The following is an 18,279-nucleotide window of genomic DNA, read 5'->3' as shown; positions in this document are numbered from 1 at the left end:
GCCTCAACCTCCTAAGCACAGGGATTACAGGTGTGCACTGCCATACCCATCTCTGTTACTACACTTCTTGATTAATGTGCTTTATAGTAAAATTTGGAATCTGGTAGTATAAGTTCTCCAATTTTGGTTTTCAGAGTTCTTTGGCTATCTTAAGGTCCTTTGTGATATCATGTGAATCTTAGAATCAGCTTCTCCCTTGTCTTAGGGGGGAAGAAGCACCCTGAGATCTTGAATTTACAGATTGACTTGGGGAAGATTGCAATTTTGACAATATTGAGAATACAGTTATCTCTAGATTTTTTTTTCTAATTTCTTTCATCAGTATTCTGTGGTTATGAATGTGGAATTCTTGTGTATTGTTTGTGCTGTGACCTTGCTAAACTAATTTATTGCATTTATTGGTTCAAATAGTTTTTGTGTATAATTTTTTTGTTTTGATTCTCTTTATAAAGGATCCTGTAATCAGTTACTAAGGCAGTTTCAAGTCTTTTCCAACTGGATTCCTTGGTTTTTTTTTTTTTTTTTTTTTTGACCCTTATTGCACTAATGAGAATCTTGAGTATAATTTTGAATAGACGTGGCAAAAGCAGGCACTCTTTCCTTGTTCCTGATCTTTGGGAGTGCAGAATAATTTATATTTCACTTTTTAAAGTATGATGATGGCTGTAGGTTAAAGAATTCTAGTTTAAAGTCTTTCTAACTATGGATGGCTATTGGATTATTTATTGCTTGATTCTATTTACTGTTTTATTATGGGTTTTTGTGTCTACCTTCATGAGGGATTTTTGTATTTTCTCATGTGGGTTTCAGTAGTTAACACTTCTCAACTTATTCTTTAAGCTAGTTTTCTCCCATTTATTTAAAGTTAAAAAATAAATTTATTAGAATTTACCAGTGAGGTCAGTTAGTGTTTTGAGGTATATTTTAAGATACTATTCCTTTCTTATCCTTTTTAGTTTTGGTTGTTATTATTTTGCACCTGTGTGTGGAACGGGTGCTGTATTGGGGATTGAACCAAGGTGCACTCTGCCATTGAATTATATCCCCAGTGGTTTTTAGTTTGAGATAGGGTCTTATTGGGTTTCCTAGGCTGGCCTCAAACTTGGAATCCTCCTGTGTCAGCCTCTGTTAAATTGCTATTTCAATTTCTTCAGAAAGGTTTATTCAGGTTTGAAATTTTTAAGTAAGTCAGCTGGGCTTGGTGGTGCATGCCTGCTATCCCAGCAAATTGGGAGGCTGAGGCAGGAGGATCACAAGTTTGAGGCCAGTACCAACAATTTAGTAAGACTCTAATTTCAAATAAAAAATGATTTTCTTAATTTTTAAAATTTCTATAGGATCCTAGTAATTATTCCCTACTCTCCTTCCTGGTTTTGGTACTTTGTACTTCCTCTCTCATTTTCAGTCTTTTTTTTTCCCTTAATTTTTAAGCCTTTTTAAAAAATATATATTTATATTTTGGTTGGACACAATATCTTTATTTATTTATTTTTATGTGGTGCTGAACTCAGGGATTGAACTCGGGGCCTCGCATGTGCTAGGCGAGTACTCTACAGCTGAGCCACAACCCCAGTGCAGCCTTTTTTTTATTTTTTGAGGCAGTCTCGCTAAGTTGCCCAGGCTAACCTCAAACCTGGGATCCTCCTGCCTCAGCTTGCTGAGTTGGTTACAGGGATGTGCCACCAAGCCCAGCTTGATTTGTAATTTTTGTTGTGGTCAGAACATTGTTTGTATGATTCATAAGAAAAGAGGTTTTGGATTAACTGTGAATCATTTGTCTAAATGGGGAACCAAGGAACCGTTGCTGCTTTGGGGAGTAAGGATGGAAACAGGGATTGGAATTTAGTTGGTTTATAATGTATGGGACCCTTATAATTTGAGAGTTGTCCCAAGTGTCACTTTTAAACTATATTGTTTAAAATATAGTTTAAAAATATATTGTTGTGCTTAGAATACTTGTGGTTTATGGATGGGCGTGGAGGTGCACACCTATAATCTCAAGGTTCGGGAGGCTGAGACAGGAGTTCAAAGCTAGCCTCAGCCACAGTGAGGTGCTAAGCAACTCAGTGAGACCCTGTCTCTAAATAAAATACAATATAGGGTTGGGGATGTGGTTATTGGTTGAGTGTCCTGCCCTGAGTTCAATCCCCGGTACACCCCCCAAAAATAATATTTATGATTATGACTATGGTCATTTTATTTTGAATTCTTCTATAAGAATTGGAGTCCACTATTATGCTCTGTTTACTTTTTTTCTTTAGCAAGTTTAAATATAATTTTTTCTCCATTTTGTTCTTTGTAGAAGATTTAATTGAATAGTACTCTTTAACTACATTTTGATTTTCTCTTTTCATTATGTTTATGAAGTATGTATAATAAAAGCTGGTTGAAGGGCTGGCGTTGTGGCTCAGCGGTAGAGCACTTGCCTAGCAGTGTGAGGTACTGGGTTTGATTCTCAGCACCATATAAGAGTAAATAAATAAAGGTATTGTTTCCATCTACAACTAAAAAAATACTAAAAAGAAGTAAAGTATCTGGGGCTGGGGCTCAGCGGTAGCAGTAGCGCAGTTGCCTGGCATGTGTGAGGCACTGGGTTCAGTTCTCAGCACCATATATAAATAAAGGTCTATCAACAACTAAAAAAAATAAAACTAAAAAATCTAAAAAAAAAAAAAAAAAGAAATAAAGTATCTAACTCTAAAGAAAAAAAAAGCTGGTTAAAATAATATATTTTCTTTTGTGAAAATGTCTTTGTACTAATTGGTTAATGTTCTCAGACATTTTAAAAATGCAGGGACAAAATCTTTCTTGTTCATCTTTTCCCCATTGTCCAATATAAAATAATCATGATTTTGTTTAATATTTGATATTGCATTAGGTTGAGATTCCAGGGATTTTTTAAAAAAATATTTTTAGGTGTAGATGGACATAGTAACTTCCATTTATTGATTGATTGATTGATTGATTGATGGTGCCCAGTGTTTCACACATGCTAGGCAAGTGCTCTGCCACTGATCCACAACCCCCAGCCTGAGTTTCCAAGGATTTTAAGCATAGTTTATGTTTTTGGTAATTCGTCCCCCCACCTTTTTTTTAAGTTGTAGGTGGACACAATGCCTTTATTTTTATTTATTTTAATGTAGTGCTGAGGATCAAACCCATTGCCTCACCTGTGCTAGATGAGTACTCTACCACTGAGCCACAACTCCAGCCCCTCACCTCTAACTTATTAATAGCTTTTGGAGAGAAGAGGAGAATCAGGAAAGATCATATTTTGAGATAAAGGAATATATCATGGAAATGAAGTGAACTATTGAGTATTTTTCCATTTCTTTTCAAATATGATTTTGTTGTCTGGTGCGTTTAACTCATCTAGATTAATGTCTTGTTAACTTCAATATGTGAAACTGTAGATTTATTTTACTAAAATTTTTGCTTTCCTCCCTTAGGACATTTACTGCAAGATCCTATTGCACCCACCAACTCCACCTGCCAACACTATGTCTGCAAAACTTGTAAAGGCAAGAAAATGATGATGAAACCTTCATGTAGCTGGTGCAAAGACTATGAGCAGTTTGAGGAAAACAAGCAGTTAAGCATCTTAGTGAACTGCTACAAAAAACTATGTGAATATATAACACAGACTACATTGGCACGGGATATAATAGAAGCAGTCGACTGTTCTTCTGATATTTTGGCTTTGCTTAATGATGGATCATTGTTTTGTGAGGAGACAGAAAAACCCTCAGATTCATCCTTTACTTTGTGTTTGACACATTCCCCTTTACCTTCAACCTCAGAACCCACAACTGATCCTCAAGCTAGTTTATCTCCTATGTCTGAAGGCACCCTCAGCATTGCTATTGGCAGTTCTGTTATCAATGGTTTGCCTACTTATAATGGGCTTTCAATAGATAGATTTGGTATAAATATTCCTTCACCTGAACATTCAAATACGATTGATGTATGTAATACTGTTGACATAAAAACTGAGGATCTATCTGACAGCCTACCACCTGTATGTGACGCGGTAGCCACTGATTTATGCTCCACAGGCATTGATATCTGCAGTTTCAGTGAAGATATTAAACCTGGTGACTCTCTCTTACTGAGTGTTGAGGAAGTACTCCGCAGCTTAGAAACTGTTTCAAATACAGATGTTTGTTGTCCTAATTTGCAGCCGAACTTGGAAGCCACTGTATCCAATGGACCTTTTTTGCAGCTTTCTTCCCAGTCTCTTAGCCATAATGTTTTTATGTCCACCAGTCCTGCACTTCATGGGTTATCATGTACAGCAGCAACTCCGAAGGTAGCAAAATTGAATAGAAAACGATCTAGATCAGAAAGCGACAGTGAGAAAGTTCAGCCACTTCCAATTTCTACCATCATCCGAGGCCCAACACTGGGGGCATCTGCTCCTGTTACGGTGAAACGGGAGAACAAAATTTCTCTTCAACCTATAGCAACTGTTCCCAATGGAGGCACGACACCCAAAATCAGTAAAACTGTACTTTTATCTACTAAAAGCATGAAAAAGAGTCATGAACATGGATCCAAGAAATCTCACTCTAAAACCAAGCCAGGTATTCTAAAAAAAGACAAAGCAGTAAAGGAAAAGATTCCTAGTCATCATTTTATGCCGGGAAGCCCTACCAAGACGGTGTACAAAAAGCCCCAGGAAAAGAAAGGGTGTAAATGTGGGCGCGCTACTCAAAATCCAAGTGTTCTTACATGCCGCGGCCAACGCTGCCCTTGCTACTCTAACCGCAAAGCCTGCTTAGATTGTATTTGTCGTGGCTGCCAAAACTCCTATATGGCCAACGGGGAGAAGAAGCTGGAGGCATTTGCCGTGCCAGAAAAGGCCTTGGAGCAGACCAGGCTCACTTTGGGCATTAATGTAACTAGCATTGCAGTGCGTAACGCTAGTACCAGCACCAGTGTAATTAATGTCACAGGGTCCCCAGTAACAACGTTTTTAGCTGCCAGTACACATGATGATAAAAGTTTGGATGAAGCTATAGACATGAGATTCGACTGTTAAATCAGTGGGTCTTTAAACCTACCTCTGGTAGGGAAATAGCTACAGTTTTACGGCAGCTATGGTTCTGTTGGTATAACTTGCCGGAGCTCCTGCATATAGATCACTTGTATCAAGTGTTTTCATTGCTAAGTTATATGTGTTAGTGTCGGGGAAATAGTTTGCAGATAATGGAGGAGTAACCCTACAACTATATGTCCTTAGTTCTTACAGAACCTCATAGTTTGAGAACAAATGCTGATGCAACTGATTTATACAAAATGAACTTTGGCAAGGAAAATAACATTAACCTCATTGTTTATGGTCATGCTTTGTGCATAATCAAAGTTTATGATTAAGTGTAAGGAAGTGGTATCTAGTCAGTTCATAAAGATTGTGCTAATTTTTTTGTGGAAATGTAGCCATTAGTTTATTCAGGAGACTCAGTGCTGCCTTCAGATGCCCCATTGTTTCTCCTGTTGTAAAGCTGATGTGTCCAGCTCAACCTTTGTGCTGACATCATACCATTTCTGATCATGAAAATTGGCTACTGGTGTATGTAGCAGTTCTTAAATCAGCAGTATTATGAAAGAAAATTTGCCCCTCATTAGAATGTTTAAGAAAACTGTCTTTTAAAAAAGTGAACAAATTCAGTCAGACTGCAAATGTTTAGCTGTTTATACTCCAAAGCTACAAGTTGAGCCTCCTTTCTAGTAAAGACTGACTAATTTCTAGGGAAAAATTTCTAACTCCTACCTTCACTTTGTGCAATGTTCCAATTGGATAAATGAAGAGCAGTTTTATTCTGAAGGAGGTAATTGAATTTAGACTATATATAGTATAAGACAGAATTTTTAAAAAATTATAAAGATTTTATTTTGAAATTGGGATTTGTTTAAAATAATTTTGGAATAATGCCCCCAAACTTATCCAGATTCATGCATTATACTTATTGCCATTGGCTGCTGCTTTGATTTCTCTTTCCTCTGTTTATTTGCCACAGACTTTATTTTGAATATGCTCCTATTTTTTTTAGGGTGCTATTCATTAATAAGGCTTCTCTATTGAGGCCTACTAAAAATGCCTTTTTATGAAGCCTGTGCATTTAGGTAGGTTTGAAGCTAGGAGGATTTTCTTTAGAATGCTCTTTTGCATGTAAAGCACAAACCGTGTTTCAGTTTAAATGTACTTCTTCCCTTTAATTTTTACTGGGAAGATAAACATTCTGTTGAAGGGAAATCTAGTCAGTTGCTTGAAAGAGCACAGTCCAAGAAAAACAAGGACTGACTAGGTGTAAAGAAATAACCTTATGATTTTAAAGAAGAGTTGCTGCTTTGACAGTGCTTATTTAAAGAAAAATACTGCTGGAAAAGTTCCAATTTCTACTGCGTTCACCATCTCTAGTGAGATCTGACATATGTTGAAGTTGTTTTGATTTGGCACACAGCATGTTCAATGATGGTTACTCGCCTAGTACAAGATATGGAGAAGAAACCTTTGGACACAGAGCAGATGACACCTCCTTCTGTTTTGTAGTGTATCCTGGTGTCATTTTCTGTGAATGTGGTCAGGTAGAATTGTTTCTGTTGTTGTTGGGCTTTTTTTTTTTTTTTTTTTCCTTTTGGTCTCTTTTTGGTGGGGTGGGGGTGGGCTAAAGCCATAGGAAGAAAAATGTGATGTATGTGTCCAGTATGTACTATTTTGTTTTTGTTTTGCAAGAAGAGTTGAACTATTTTTGATAACAAGAGTAAATGGTGGAAAATGCTTCTTAGTTGTCTTGTCTTTATTTGCTTTCCAAGTTTTGGAATTTTATTTAATTCCTTTAAGTGTTAGCAGTGTTTATGAAACATGTATTTACCTAAAGTTTGTAACAGTTTTGTGTTGAACCCAGATACCCTGCTATATAAACTTGTAAATCTGTTCTTTATTCACTAATGATCACTGCAAAAATTACTAGAAATGATATTGTACAACACATGGATGAGTAGGATATATTTTGCAAATCTCCCAAACTTTCCTAATATTATGATCTTAAAATTCTTGAAGTACTTTATTCCTTCCCAACTTTGATAATATAATATTAATTTTGTGTTTTTTGATGCATGGGAGGTTGGCAATATAGACAAAGTGGAAATCATTAGTATGTGAGGACCTTGATTGTTATGTAATATTGCCAATGATGAATTCAGGTTGTTTTTAGCACAAGTTTTCTCTTTTTTATGCTGGTATTCTCACTGCCACATTTTTGGAAACCTGTATTACACCTTAAATCTATCAATAAATGATAGTTTTCTAATTCTATGTTGTAGAATACTGAGGAATTTGGGATAGCATGCTCTGAATGGTCTGTTAATTTGGGGAAGTGTAAATAATTACAGTGCCTTGGTTTTATTTATTTCTTTATACTACAAGTATTTAGGAATGCTGACCAATGACTAAGGAATTACTAAAATAACTGGATTTACTTCATCAGGATATGAAACTACAAGAAAAAGAACAGCATTTAATATGGCATGTCTTCAATGTTATAGCTCAACAGAATGCCATTATTTTAGTTATTTTTATGTGGTGTTAAGGACTGAACCTAGTGCCTCAACACATGCTAGGCAAGCACTCTGTCACTGAGTTATAGTCCCAGCCCTTCAATGTTCTTTTGAGTCCTTAAATAATAGTTTTAGAGCTGACAGTTTCTCTTTTTGATTAGCCTTCATTAAATGTACATTTCTATGCAGAGATGCAGTTTGGTTCTAAGATAGAATTCCTTTTATTTCATCGTGTCCTTTGTTTTTCTAAATGATTCAATGGCAACTTTGCTGAAGAAAAGTAAAAGTTTTACCATAGATGAGAAAACTGTCCTTTTTCATACCATCGGTAACAAATGCTTTTTAAAACAAGTGCTTTAGAAAATAGTAAGTTCCAAAGTTTAGTGTCTGGATCTAACACTTTGCTGTTTATATATATTTATATAAATTTATATATTTTCCCTTAAAAAATTATACATGATAGGTAAGGCTTGAAGTCCTGATTCCTCTGAACCCCTCAATCCCAAACCCTGATTCCTGTCCCCAAAGGAAAGCACTTCTCAGGTTGAGATATCCTTCTACACCTTTGTTCATAGTGTTCCCAGGGATTCAAAGAGTTACTTTCAAAAACTGAGGCTTGTTTACAGCATTACTTTTTCACACATAAATGAGTTGTAAGTGAGCAAAACCAGAAATTGATTATCTTAGTGAAACATGATTCATATTTGACAACTTTATTTAGCTTTGTGAAAAGGGAAAAACAAAAGACATGCAGCCTTCTCCACTCAAAACACACCTTAACATTTTCAAAAGCTGAGCAAATGACTGATCAGTCTAAAGTTTTATAAACACTCTGAATGGTATACAGTGACAAGTAAGATGCAGGAAAATACACAAAATTTTATTAGTTTGATTACCTTGGCAATTATGCTATAAACTTATTAAATAGCTTTAAGGTAATGATAACTCTCAACCTAATATTTTGTCAAGGGACCTGGGATATTGTAATGACTTGAAATTTCCAGTTTAGCAATAATGATTATATTTAGCATGATCTTTACAAGAAAGTCAATTATGTTTTATCCTAGTTCCCCAGAATTCACATTCCTTGAATTCAGCTCTAAGAAAGGAGTACAATGAAATACATGCATATAATTCTTAAAGAAAATGTGATAATTTGAAGAACCCAAATTAAATTATCCTATATTGGGATGGTGTCGCTAGTAGTACATTTTCATTCTGAAAATTTCTTTTGGGATAATAGACTTTTAAAACCAAATACTGACCCAAGCAAAAGCTAGAGAACTTGAGTAACAAAAAACAAGATAAAAAAAGTAAAGTCAAATAATTTGAAAAATATATATTAATTTTTGTTTTTTGGTAACAAGGATTGAACCCAGGGGTGTTTAACCACTAAGCTACATCCTCAGTCCTTTTTATTTTGAGATAATGGTCTTGATAAGTTGCTTAGGGCCTCACTAAGTTGCTGAGGCTGGCTTTGAATTTGTGATCCTTCTGCCTCAGCCTCCCATGCTGCTGGGATTACAGGTTAGTGCCACCATGCCTGGAGGGAAAAAACATTGCACAACTGAATTTAGTTATACTTTTTGGTGAGGGTCAGAAAGTTTAGGTCATTATGGACAACAAACCTGTAAACCATGTTATGTTTAGTTTCCTAAAATATTACTTCCTTCCTTTTATACTTTTATCTGAAATTTAAAAAGTTTTCCTGGTAAATGATGAATGAGATTGCTGGTAAATTTCATGTATCATAAATTATTGTGTTTGGGATATTGTATGCGGTGTTTCCTAAAATTTCACTCATTTTTAAAACTATTAGCTGTAATAGTTATTTCTTTAGCTGTTTAATGGAAGATCAGTTCTAATCATGAATAAAATAACAAGAAACTGGGAGGACCTTTTGACAGGCAATATTGCTGTCTTATAATATTAGTTGGTATGCACATCCTAAATTCTCTTGTCTCTGCTTTTTGCTTGCCATTTCCCAAGGTTTTATTTCAGTCCTTAGCTTTTATACCAGCAAGGGGAACGAACCAAGGTGGAATTGAAAGGGAAGCTACTCCAACACTTTAAATGCTGGTTAAAAGAAAAAAAGTCTAGGGAAACTTGATGAACAGAAATATTAAAAAAGATGCTTGGGGGGGCTTCTTTTACTCGTGTCAGAAATACCCATCCTTTTAAATAATTCTTTTCAATTTTGATCCTTCCTCCCATCCCCCTCATAGCGTAGGATTTGGCTGTACTGTGGCCACCTGAAAAATGTACGATTCTGAAATGAACACATCTATCACTATGGTAAATAACAGCTTTCTTTTCATGGGTGCCATCACTGTTTTTCCATTTCTGTGAGGAATACTGAGGTGGATGAAAGCTGGTGAACAGTTTCAACACTGAAGTAAGGAATAATGTTTAAGGTTTTGCTTTTGGCCTCATTTAATACTCATTGCAGAAAGGAATAACAGAATATTTCATACAGTACATCATCATTTTAAGTCTTTGATTAGCTCTTCTGTTAGAGTGAAGATAGGGCATCAATTAATTTGGAGAGATTAATATTATCATTTAATAGTTCTCTACAACTGTTAGATAAAAGGACCTTATTTTTTCAAGTATGAGTCATGAGTCAAATTCTGCACTTATGAAGATATTTTTTTCTTGATATTTTATGTAAAATCCACAGTCAGGATGGGGAGGTTTTCAGAGCTTGGAAGGCCCAGTGGTTACAATACCTGAGGATGTAAAGTGACTAGCAGTTTGGCAGGTTATTGTGAAATTAACATTGAACCAGGTTAGTTCAAGATCTTTGAACTCCAGTACACAAGATTGAGTCTTTGAGATGTTTTGGCAGTGCTTTTTATTACTAGGGCTAAGTCAATTCTGGAGGCCCTTAATACTTGAAATTCAAGTTCCAGAATTAATTTTTGACTCAAGTTTTCTGCAAGTGAGTGTTTCTTCTAGGCTCCATAGGAGCCCTTAAGGGCCTCAGGGATGCTGGCCAACACTGAGGCAACTTCTGCTGCTGTGCAGAGAACTAATTGCTTGGCACTGTCCCAAGAGATCCTTGGTACATTCAGGGGTGTAGGTGCTGATTTGCAGACTTCGGAAGGTGATGGATGGCAGGCACATCCTTATGTTCACTTCCAAGGAAAATTCTGCAAGAGGTTTCAGGCAAACTGGAGGAGTTGCCTAAGTTGAGGGTGTATCTATACTCACTGCTTAAAAGCATTTTAAAGTTCCCAGTGCAGATACACTCTTGGGAGAAATCAAAGCCTTTAAAAAGCAGTATGCAAACTAGGGCATCTCTTCACAAGAAAAGAGTATTTAAAATATCTTCCTTTTATGTAGACATTGGCAGCTACTCTTCATCCACTGACTGAAGCTTTCCATGTTTCTCTGAAAGGCTTGAGTTTATTTTATTGCCTTTGTTTCCAAATTCAGAGGGAGAGGCAGGTTCATCTGTTTCATAATCTTCAAAGGAGCTGAAAGAAAAAAGCAAAATTAAGTTGCTGAGTTTTGAAAAATGTTCTAATATTTGTGTAGAAGACAATATATAAAATAGAAGGAGAAACAGCCTGAAGAAGTACCCTCAGTTGCTAAATGGTGGCTGTAAACAACTGTGGTGTCCCAGAGATAACACTCTTAAGAGCAGAGACATTGTTCCTGTTCCTTAAAACTTAAGTCTGTTAGAATTCACAGAAAATGTACTATATGAATGAGGCTTTCCTTATAGGCCTTGGTGGAAAAAAGCATTATGGATGGTGCCTGTAGGTTAAGGAGTGTTAGGAGCTTTACATGAATGTTTTTTACTCAAGTGGTTTCCACCCAGACTTACACTTTCTCAACTCTTAGGCTGCTTTATAGTTTTCCTCTATAACTTCCAATAAGCACATTCAGATGTGCAAGTGTGTGCACAGAGCATGCTAAAGCCCATTCATGGATTTCCTTCCATTTTGTTTTGCAGGACTGCACAGCACAGTTAGATGTTATTGCTGGAAAATTAACCTCTGCTCTCTTCATGTCTTCCATGCTGTCCCTGATATTTGCTTTAGGCAAAGATGACAAAATATCTTGTTGGATGATGGCTGCCTGAAGTTTTGAATTGATAAATATTCTGAGGCTTCATCTGAACCGAGAAGCATACGTACACATGGTCATTTACTTAAGTCTCTTTGAATTTGACATCATTGGCTTAGCCTTGTTACTTTTTGGAGGGACCTTCCACAACGTTTGAGCAGAAATTTCTGGATGTACAGTTAATAAAAAAGGTACCAAGGCCAACTAGTGATATTTTTTTTTTGGGGGGGGGGTGCTCAGGATCAAATCCAGGAAGACCTCATGTAGGCTTCTCTCTGGTCCCACCCTTTCTGAAGTGGGGTCTCACTATGTTGCTCAGCCTGGCCTTGAACTACTTTGGCTCAAGTAATCCTCCCCTGTCTTCAGGGTTGATGGGACTACAAGCACCTACCATTGTGCCTGGCTCCTTTGAACAGAGATTAGAGGAGGTTAAAACTTTAAAAAGCCTACCTGGTGTTTGGGAAATTGTTCCCTATGAATACCACTTTATGATACTATCAGAAATGAATAATCATTTTGCAGCAATACTACAATTCCTGGTTTGTTTCCACTCCTATGTCCCTGTATCTTTGAGGTCTTAATGGAAGTGGATATGCTGGATGAGGCAGTTAGGAGGGTAAACTGCTCTAATAGGAGTTAGTTAAGTGGTGGGTGACAGAGCCTTCATTTTTGGGAACAAAATTCTCAAAAAGTTTAGTCGTAGGGTGTAACACCATTTTCTGTCAGAAGGGAAAAAACATTTTCTTCTCCTTGGTGCATGAACATGATTCTGTAAGTTGTCAGTATCAACACAGGTCTGAGAATAAGAATTTTCAGAGTTGTCTGAAGTGAGACTCATTCAATAATATTTGAACTCTTGTTGCTAAGCATGAGCCAAATGCTAAAAATACAATGGGGGAAAGAGTGAACCAGCACTGCTTCACAGCACTTGGAGTCTAGTGGAGGCAAATAGAAGACTGCTACTGATTTAGCTGTAGAGCATGGTTTTGGACTCAGGACTCTACAATCTGTTCCAATCTGATTTTGCTCCATGTAACATTGAGTATATTACCCCCTCTACATCAGTTTTCTCAACTATTGAGTTCCTATTCCTCAGAATGCAGTGCAGATCAGGACGTGATAAACTTGACAAATGTTACCTACAATTTTTGTGATGAAGTATTGAAGCTTTTCAAAGCATGGCAGTGAGACCTAATCCTCTTTAAGGGGCAGGATTACAAATTTTTGTCTTGAGTAAAACAAGAGAATTGCAAATTCAAGGCCAGTCTGAGCAACTCAGTGAAACTCCACCTCAAATAATAAAATAGGTCTTGGAATACAGCTCAGTGGTAGAGCACCCCTGTTGAATCACCAGTACTGCAAAATATAAAAATAAGGGAGTTCATCCATTGACCGTCCTTGAGATTCTCAACTGGGATGCTTTTGCTCCCAGGTGTATTTGGTAATATCTGGAGATACAGTTGATGATCAAAACTGGGTGTGTCTTACTTGCACTAGTTATACCCAAGGATACTGCTAAATATCCTACAATATGCCAGAAATGCCTCTCGATGGAATTACCCAGATTAAAACATCAGTGCTATTGAGAAACCCTGCTCTACCCCTTTCCCTTCAGTGTCTGCAGGTGAGATTGTGGACTAAGTTCTCCTTTTGTACTTCCCTGGCAATCTACTCTCACCATGCTTTGCCCACCACTTGTTCACCTATGGCTTCTCAGCTTTCTAAACTGAAGACTCCTTGAATCTAGCTGCCTACTAGATGGGTCTTTCAGGATGGCTGCTTCTACAAACCTGAACTCACCTTTCCTGCTGCCCTTGTTCTTCCTATTTTAATATTACCATTAACTCCTCGAAGCCAGAAACCTAGTTATCCCAAGTTTTTCCTCTTTCCCTTTTATTTATTCAAATCCAGTCAGTTTCTTCTTTTTTTAAAAAAAATATTTTTTTTAGTTGCCAATGAATTTTTAACTTTGTTTATTCATATGTGGTGCTGAGGATCAAACCCAGGGAATCGCACATGCTAGGCAAATGCTTTCTACCACTGAGCCACAACCCCAGCCCTCCAGCCCTTCCTGCTTCTTGTACCTCATAGACACAGTCCTGCTTCTTCCTTCCTATTGCCATGGACTTAGTGTAGCGCACTGTACTTTCCTGCTTCAATTACTAGTTTCCTAACAATTGGTCCTCCATACTTTTTGCTACTGCCATACTAGGCTGTTAACCATGTTGGAAGGGTTATGTTCATATGCCATGTATATATTTTTGAGTTGCTTGAAGTATCTATCTCTTTGGCTAACTGTTCATCTTTTCATCTGAGATGTCACTTGGGTTTTCTGAGTCCTTGCTTTTCGAGCTACCACTATCTATTATATAGATGTCTGTAATGGCTTCCTTAATATTATTTTTGGTACTGGGGACTAAACCAAGGGGTTTGTTACCACTGAATTTTATCCCCAGCCCTTTTATTTTGAGTCAGGTTCTCACTAAGTTGCAGGCCAGCCTTGAACTTAACAATCCTCCTCCCTCAGCCTCCTGAGTTTCTAGGATTATAGGCACAGATCACCATGCCTGACATGGCTTCTTTATTTCTCTTCATATTTCTATTCTTGCACCTCTGCCAATCAATCTATCAGAATAATCTTCGTTTAAAAGTGTGTGTGTGTGTGTGTGTGTGTGTATGTGTATGTGTATGTAACATATATATATATATACATATATTTAAAATTTTTTTTGTACCAAGGATTGAACCAGGGTTGCTTAACCACTGAGCCACATCCCCAGCAAACCCCTCTCTTTTTAATACATTTAAAAATATATTTATTTATTTTTATGTGGTGCTGAGGATTGAACCCAGTGCCTCACACATGCAGGCAAGTGCTCTGCTCTACCACTGAGCTACAACCCCAGCCCCTTTTAAATTATATATATCTATATATATATATATAATTCTTTTAAAAAATATTTATTTCTTTAGGTGTAGATGGACACAACACAATGCCTTTATTTTTATGTGGTGCTGAGGATCGAACCCGGGTCCCGCCTATGCTACGGGAGCGCTCTACTGCTGAGCCACAATCCCAGCCCCTTAAATAATATTTTGAGACAGGGTCTTGCTAGGTTGTTTGGGGCCTTGCTAAGTTGCTAGCTTTCAACTTGTGATTCTCCTACCTCAGCCTCCCAAGCCTCCAGTATTCACTCTTTTTTTTTTTTTTTTTGGTATGGGAATAGAACCCAGGAGTGACTAATTGCTGGGCCACATTCTCCAGCCCCCACTTTTAATTTTTTAAGTTGTAGATTTTTATGTGGTGCTAAGATCAAACCTAGTGCCCTACACATGCTAGGCAAGTGCTCTTCCTCTGAGCTACAACCTCAGCCTCTCACTTCATTTTAAATTTTTTTTCTTTTTAAATTTTTTTAAGTTGTCAATGGACCTTTATTTATTTATACGCAGTGCTGAGAATCAAACCCAGGGCTTCACACGTGTGAGGCAGGTGCTTTCCACTGAGCCCCAGGCCCAGCCCCAGTCCCTCACTTCATTTGTGGTGGCTGAAGGATCTCTTGTAGTTTCCCAAGGTCATGAATGATCAATTATAAATTCTTATTGTGGATGTAGAGAGGATGCTAATAATGAACCTCAGGGGGGGTGGGACAGAATTTCATTTTTATTACCAAACACTAAGCCTAGAATAGGACAGGTACCAGTAATAATCTATAGAAATAAATTAAAATTGAGCTTTGATTTGTTTTGTTGAATGTGGGAAAAAAAGTAAACCTTAGCTTCAGGTCCATATATTTATTGAACATTGTACAAAAATGCCTCAAAACTATTCTATTTGTGAAGTTATAATTTATGCTTTAGAATATTCTTATCTTCCTTTTCTATTCCTACATCCCAGTATATACACAGACCTCCTCATCCCTGTTCACTGTTAATTTCTCTTACCTCACGGAGGGTAGTGAGGCTCAGACAAGCTCTCACCTCACTAGCTATGTTCCTGGAAGCATGATGCGCTGATGGGTTTTTGGTTGGTCACTTTTGCCTGTAGGGCCTTGTGTTCCAGTGCTGATAGAAGTCAATATAGAAATCTTACAATGAGTAATTTATGTAAGTTGGTATTTAATATAAAGGAAAAAGCTGCCTTTTAAAAACATCCAGTATAAAACAGTTCTTACAAACTACCTAAACGTCCAATAATGAAGAAATGGATGTGAGTTATTGCTCGTGAGAATGCACTGAAGCATTAAAAGTCATGCTTTTGAACACACTACTAACATTTAAGAGTCAAGAGAATACAATAAAGCATAAATAATGATGTTATCTCTGGCCTGCTGAACCAAGAGTGGTTTTTAATCTCTTTATAATTTTCAGTTTTTCTTCAGCAAGCCTGTATTTTTCTATGAATCAGATTCTCAGAACAAGGAAAACTGTTTAATCTAGGTTACTTAATGCTAAGCTGTTGGTAAAATATCAGAATATCCTCCTGTAAGAGAGTACTTTTAAGATAATATATAAGGTTCTTAACTAAAAATCTTAAGTAATCAAGTAGTAGTCAACCTGACAGAAGAACTTGTTTCTGATGATTGCAGGTCTGCTTTTTAGAGTAACATGGAGGATCCTGTTGGCCCGCTTTATGTAATTTTGTGGAGTTTTAAACTTTATTGTAGAAAATAAGAGTGATACTTATATTAATGGCATCATATCTGTTGCTTTCCCACAGGTGATACATTTGGTCAAATCATTTTAAGTAATTGATATCCGTGTCTTCCCCATGACCATTCATTACTAGGACTGAATTTATGCAAGTGCTGTCATATGCTGTGGTCACTTGGTGCTGCATGTGCTAGTTCACAGGGCTTGCAGCCTCATCCCTTCACCTCACTGAGGCCTGGAGTCATTACTGGCTTATTTACTGAAGGCCCTACACAGGATCAGCCTTGAATCAGGAGGCATAGGCACTTGGCACAAAGGCTACTATGACTGCTGTTAGAAGGAAAAGCAGATGGAGAATTCCTAGTTGCTTTTGGAAGGTTAGGTCATCTGGTCTCCTGCAGATATCCTTGTGGTGAAGGTGGCTGCTGGAGAGTTGCTTTTTCCTGTGTTATTCGGTAAACATTTGCTAAGGACCTCCTATATCCCTAATGAGCTAGCTGCCAGGTGAGGATTACAAAACTAAGAAAAGGTTCTTTGCCTTTCAGGAGGCTACATCTAGAGATAAGATAACTCCTTTTTTTTTTTTTTTTGGCACTTATAAGATAGACACTGTAGGACACCTTATATACCTCATCTCTGATCCTCAGTACAGTCCCTCTGGTCACATAACACAAACTTTGTGTCAACTGTGTGTCCTGGGAATGAAGGGAATGAGGTAGGTGATGGAATGCCAGTTAGAGCTGATTAAATGCTACTTTGGAGAGGTTAGATAATGTAGCCAGGATCACAGAAGTGATATGATAAAAAGCCATTTTTTAATGGATTATCTAGATATACATATATTATGTATACTGTCTTAGTCCTCTGCACAGCTAAGTGAGTATCCTTATTGTATAGGGGATGCCAAGGCTTAGATGCCTGGATCACACAGCTAGTGGTAGAGTTTAAGTTTGTCTAATTCCAAATTTCATGCTCTTATCTGTGTTGGTATATATTGTTACCAGCAGCTATGTGCCAGGTGTTTTACATACATTATCTCAGATTCTCACAACCACTTTGGAAGGTAGCTGCTGATAACTTCTGAAACTGAGCCTCAGGAGTCGGGTAACTGCCCAGCTGGTAAGTGGACCAGATCTGTCTGGCTCCTAAGCCTCTGCACCTTCCTTGGTAAGGACATTCTTCCTCACTTTCTAACAACTGAATCTGGCAATTTCTGCTTGACATTTAGATTCACCCTGACTTCCTAGGTGATATAGCCTTGGGTTTTGAGTCTTGCTTTGCTTCTGAACTGGTCAGATGTTACTGCTGTAAATTACATTTTCTTTCTTGATACCCTAGTACTCATTCAACAGGTGGCTGTTAACCCTCCTCTCCCCTTGAGACCTCCCCCACCTGTGCACTGTGCAGGCCTTATCTTATCTCTATAACATGAGAAGTGTCCAGCAAGAGCTTCTCATGTACAGTGGTTGAATTTCAGTAAAGCTGTTCTCTGCATCTCCTCTCATAACCCTTCACCTGTACTCTGTCTGTGTCCCCTACCTCCCCTTCTTCCTTTCCACACACACACTGGAGTTTTCTCCTAGTGCTAGTATAACTTGGAAAATACTTTTGCTTGAACCTATTATTTATTCACTTTAGCTTCCATCAATATCTGTTTTTATTCATACATGTATCTAAGTATCTCTATTTTCTACTTTCTTTAAAGCAAGTTACAAACTATGTTTGTATATATATGTTTGTATGTATATATAGTTATATATGCATGACTATAGTTTTATTTAGCTTAAAAATAGTTTTATATTTGTGAAATAGAAAACTTGCATAGAAGTGATATGACAGGCTGTCTCTGAGTGGTGGATTTTAGGTAAAGACTTGTTTGTTATATCCTAACTGTTCTGTGTATATATTATGTAAACATATCTATCTAAGTAAACAGATAAAGAAGAAAAATAACTTTTTTTAAATTAAAATACACCATCATTACATGAACCTTTT

General features: G+C 37.2%; 2 protein-coding genes across 6 annotated transcripts in view; one reads left to right on the top strand and one right to left on the bottom strand.

Moving 5' to 3' along the window:
• Msl2 (MSL complex subunit 2) overlaps positions 1 to 6,781 on the top strand; it is a 33,310-nt gene extending 26,529 nt beyond the window's left edge. Inside the window, exon 2 of the mRNA XM_005327045.5 lies at positions 3,450 to 6,781. Within this exon, the coding sequence (XP_005327102.1) occupies positions 3,450 to 5,041 (1,592 nt within the window). The 3' untranslated portion in view covers positions 5,042 to 6,781. The remainder of the gene's footprint in view (positions 1 to 3,449) is intronic.
• A 1,476-nt stretch (positions 6,782 to 8,257) lies between these two features.
• Positions 8,258 to 18,279, bottom strand: part of Ppp2r3a (protein phosphatase 2 regulatory subunit B''alpha) — a 166,741-nt gene continuing 156,719 nt past the window's right edge. For all 5 annotated transcript variants that reach the window (XM_078043359.1, XM_078043360.1, XM_040269828.2 and 2 more), the window contains one exon: positions 8,258 to 11,039. In XM_078043359.1, the coding sequence (XP_077899485.1) occupies positions 10,916 to 11,039 (124 nt within the window). In that variant the 3' untranslated portion in view covers positions 8,258 to 10,915. The remainder of the gene's footprint in view (positions 11,040 to 18,279) is intronic.

The sequence above is a fragment of the Ictidomys tridecemlineatus genome, chromosome 3 (genome assembly GCF_052094955.1).
Source record: "Ictidomys tridecemlineatus isolate mIctTri1 chromosome 3, mIctTri1.hap1, whole genome shotgun sequence".
In the NCBI taxonomy this organism is placed as follows: Eukaryota; Metazoa; Chordata; class Mammalia; order Rodentia; family Sciuridae; genus Ictidomys; species Ictidomys tridecemlineatus.
The sequence above is the reverse complement of the archived record's forward strand: the minus strand, read 5'-3'. Positions and strand labels throughout refer to the sequence as shown.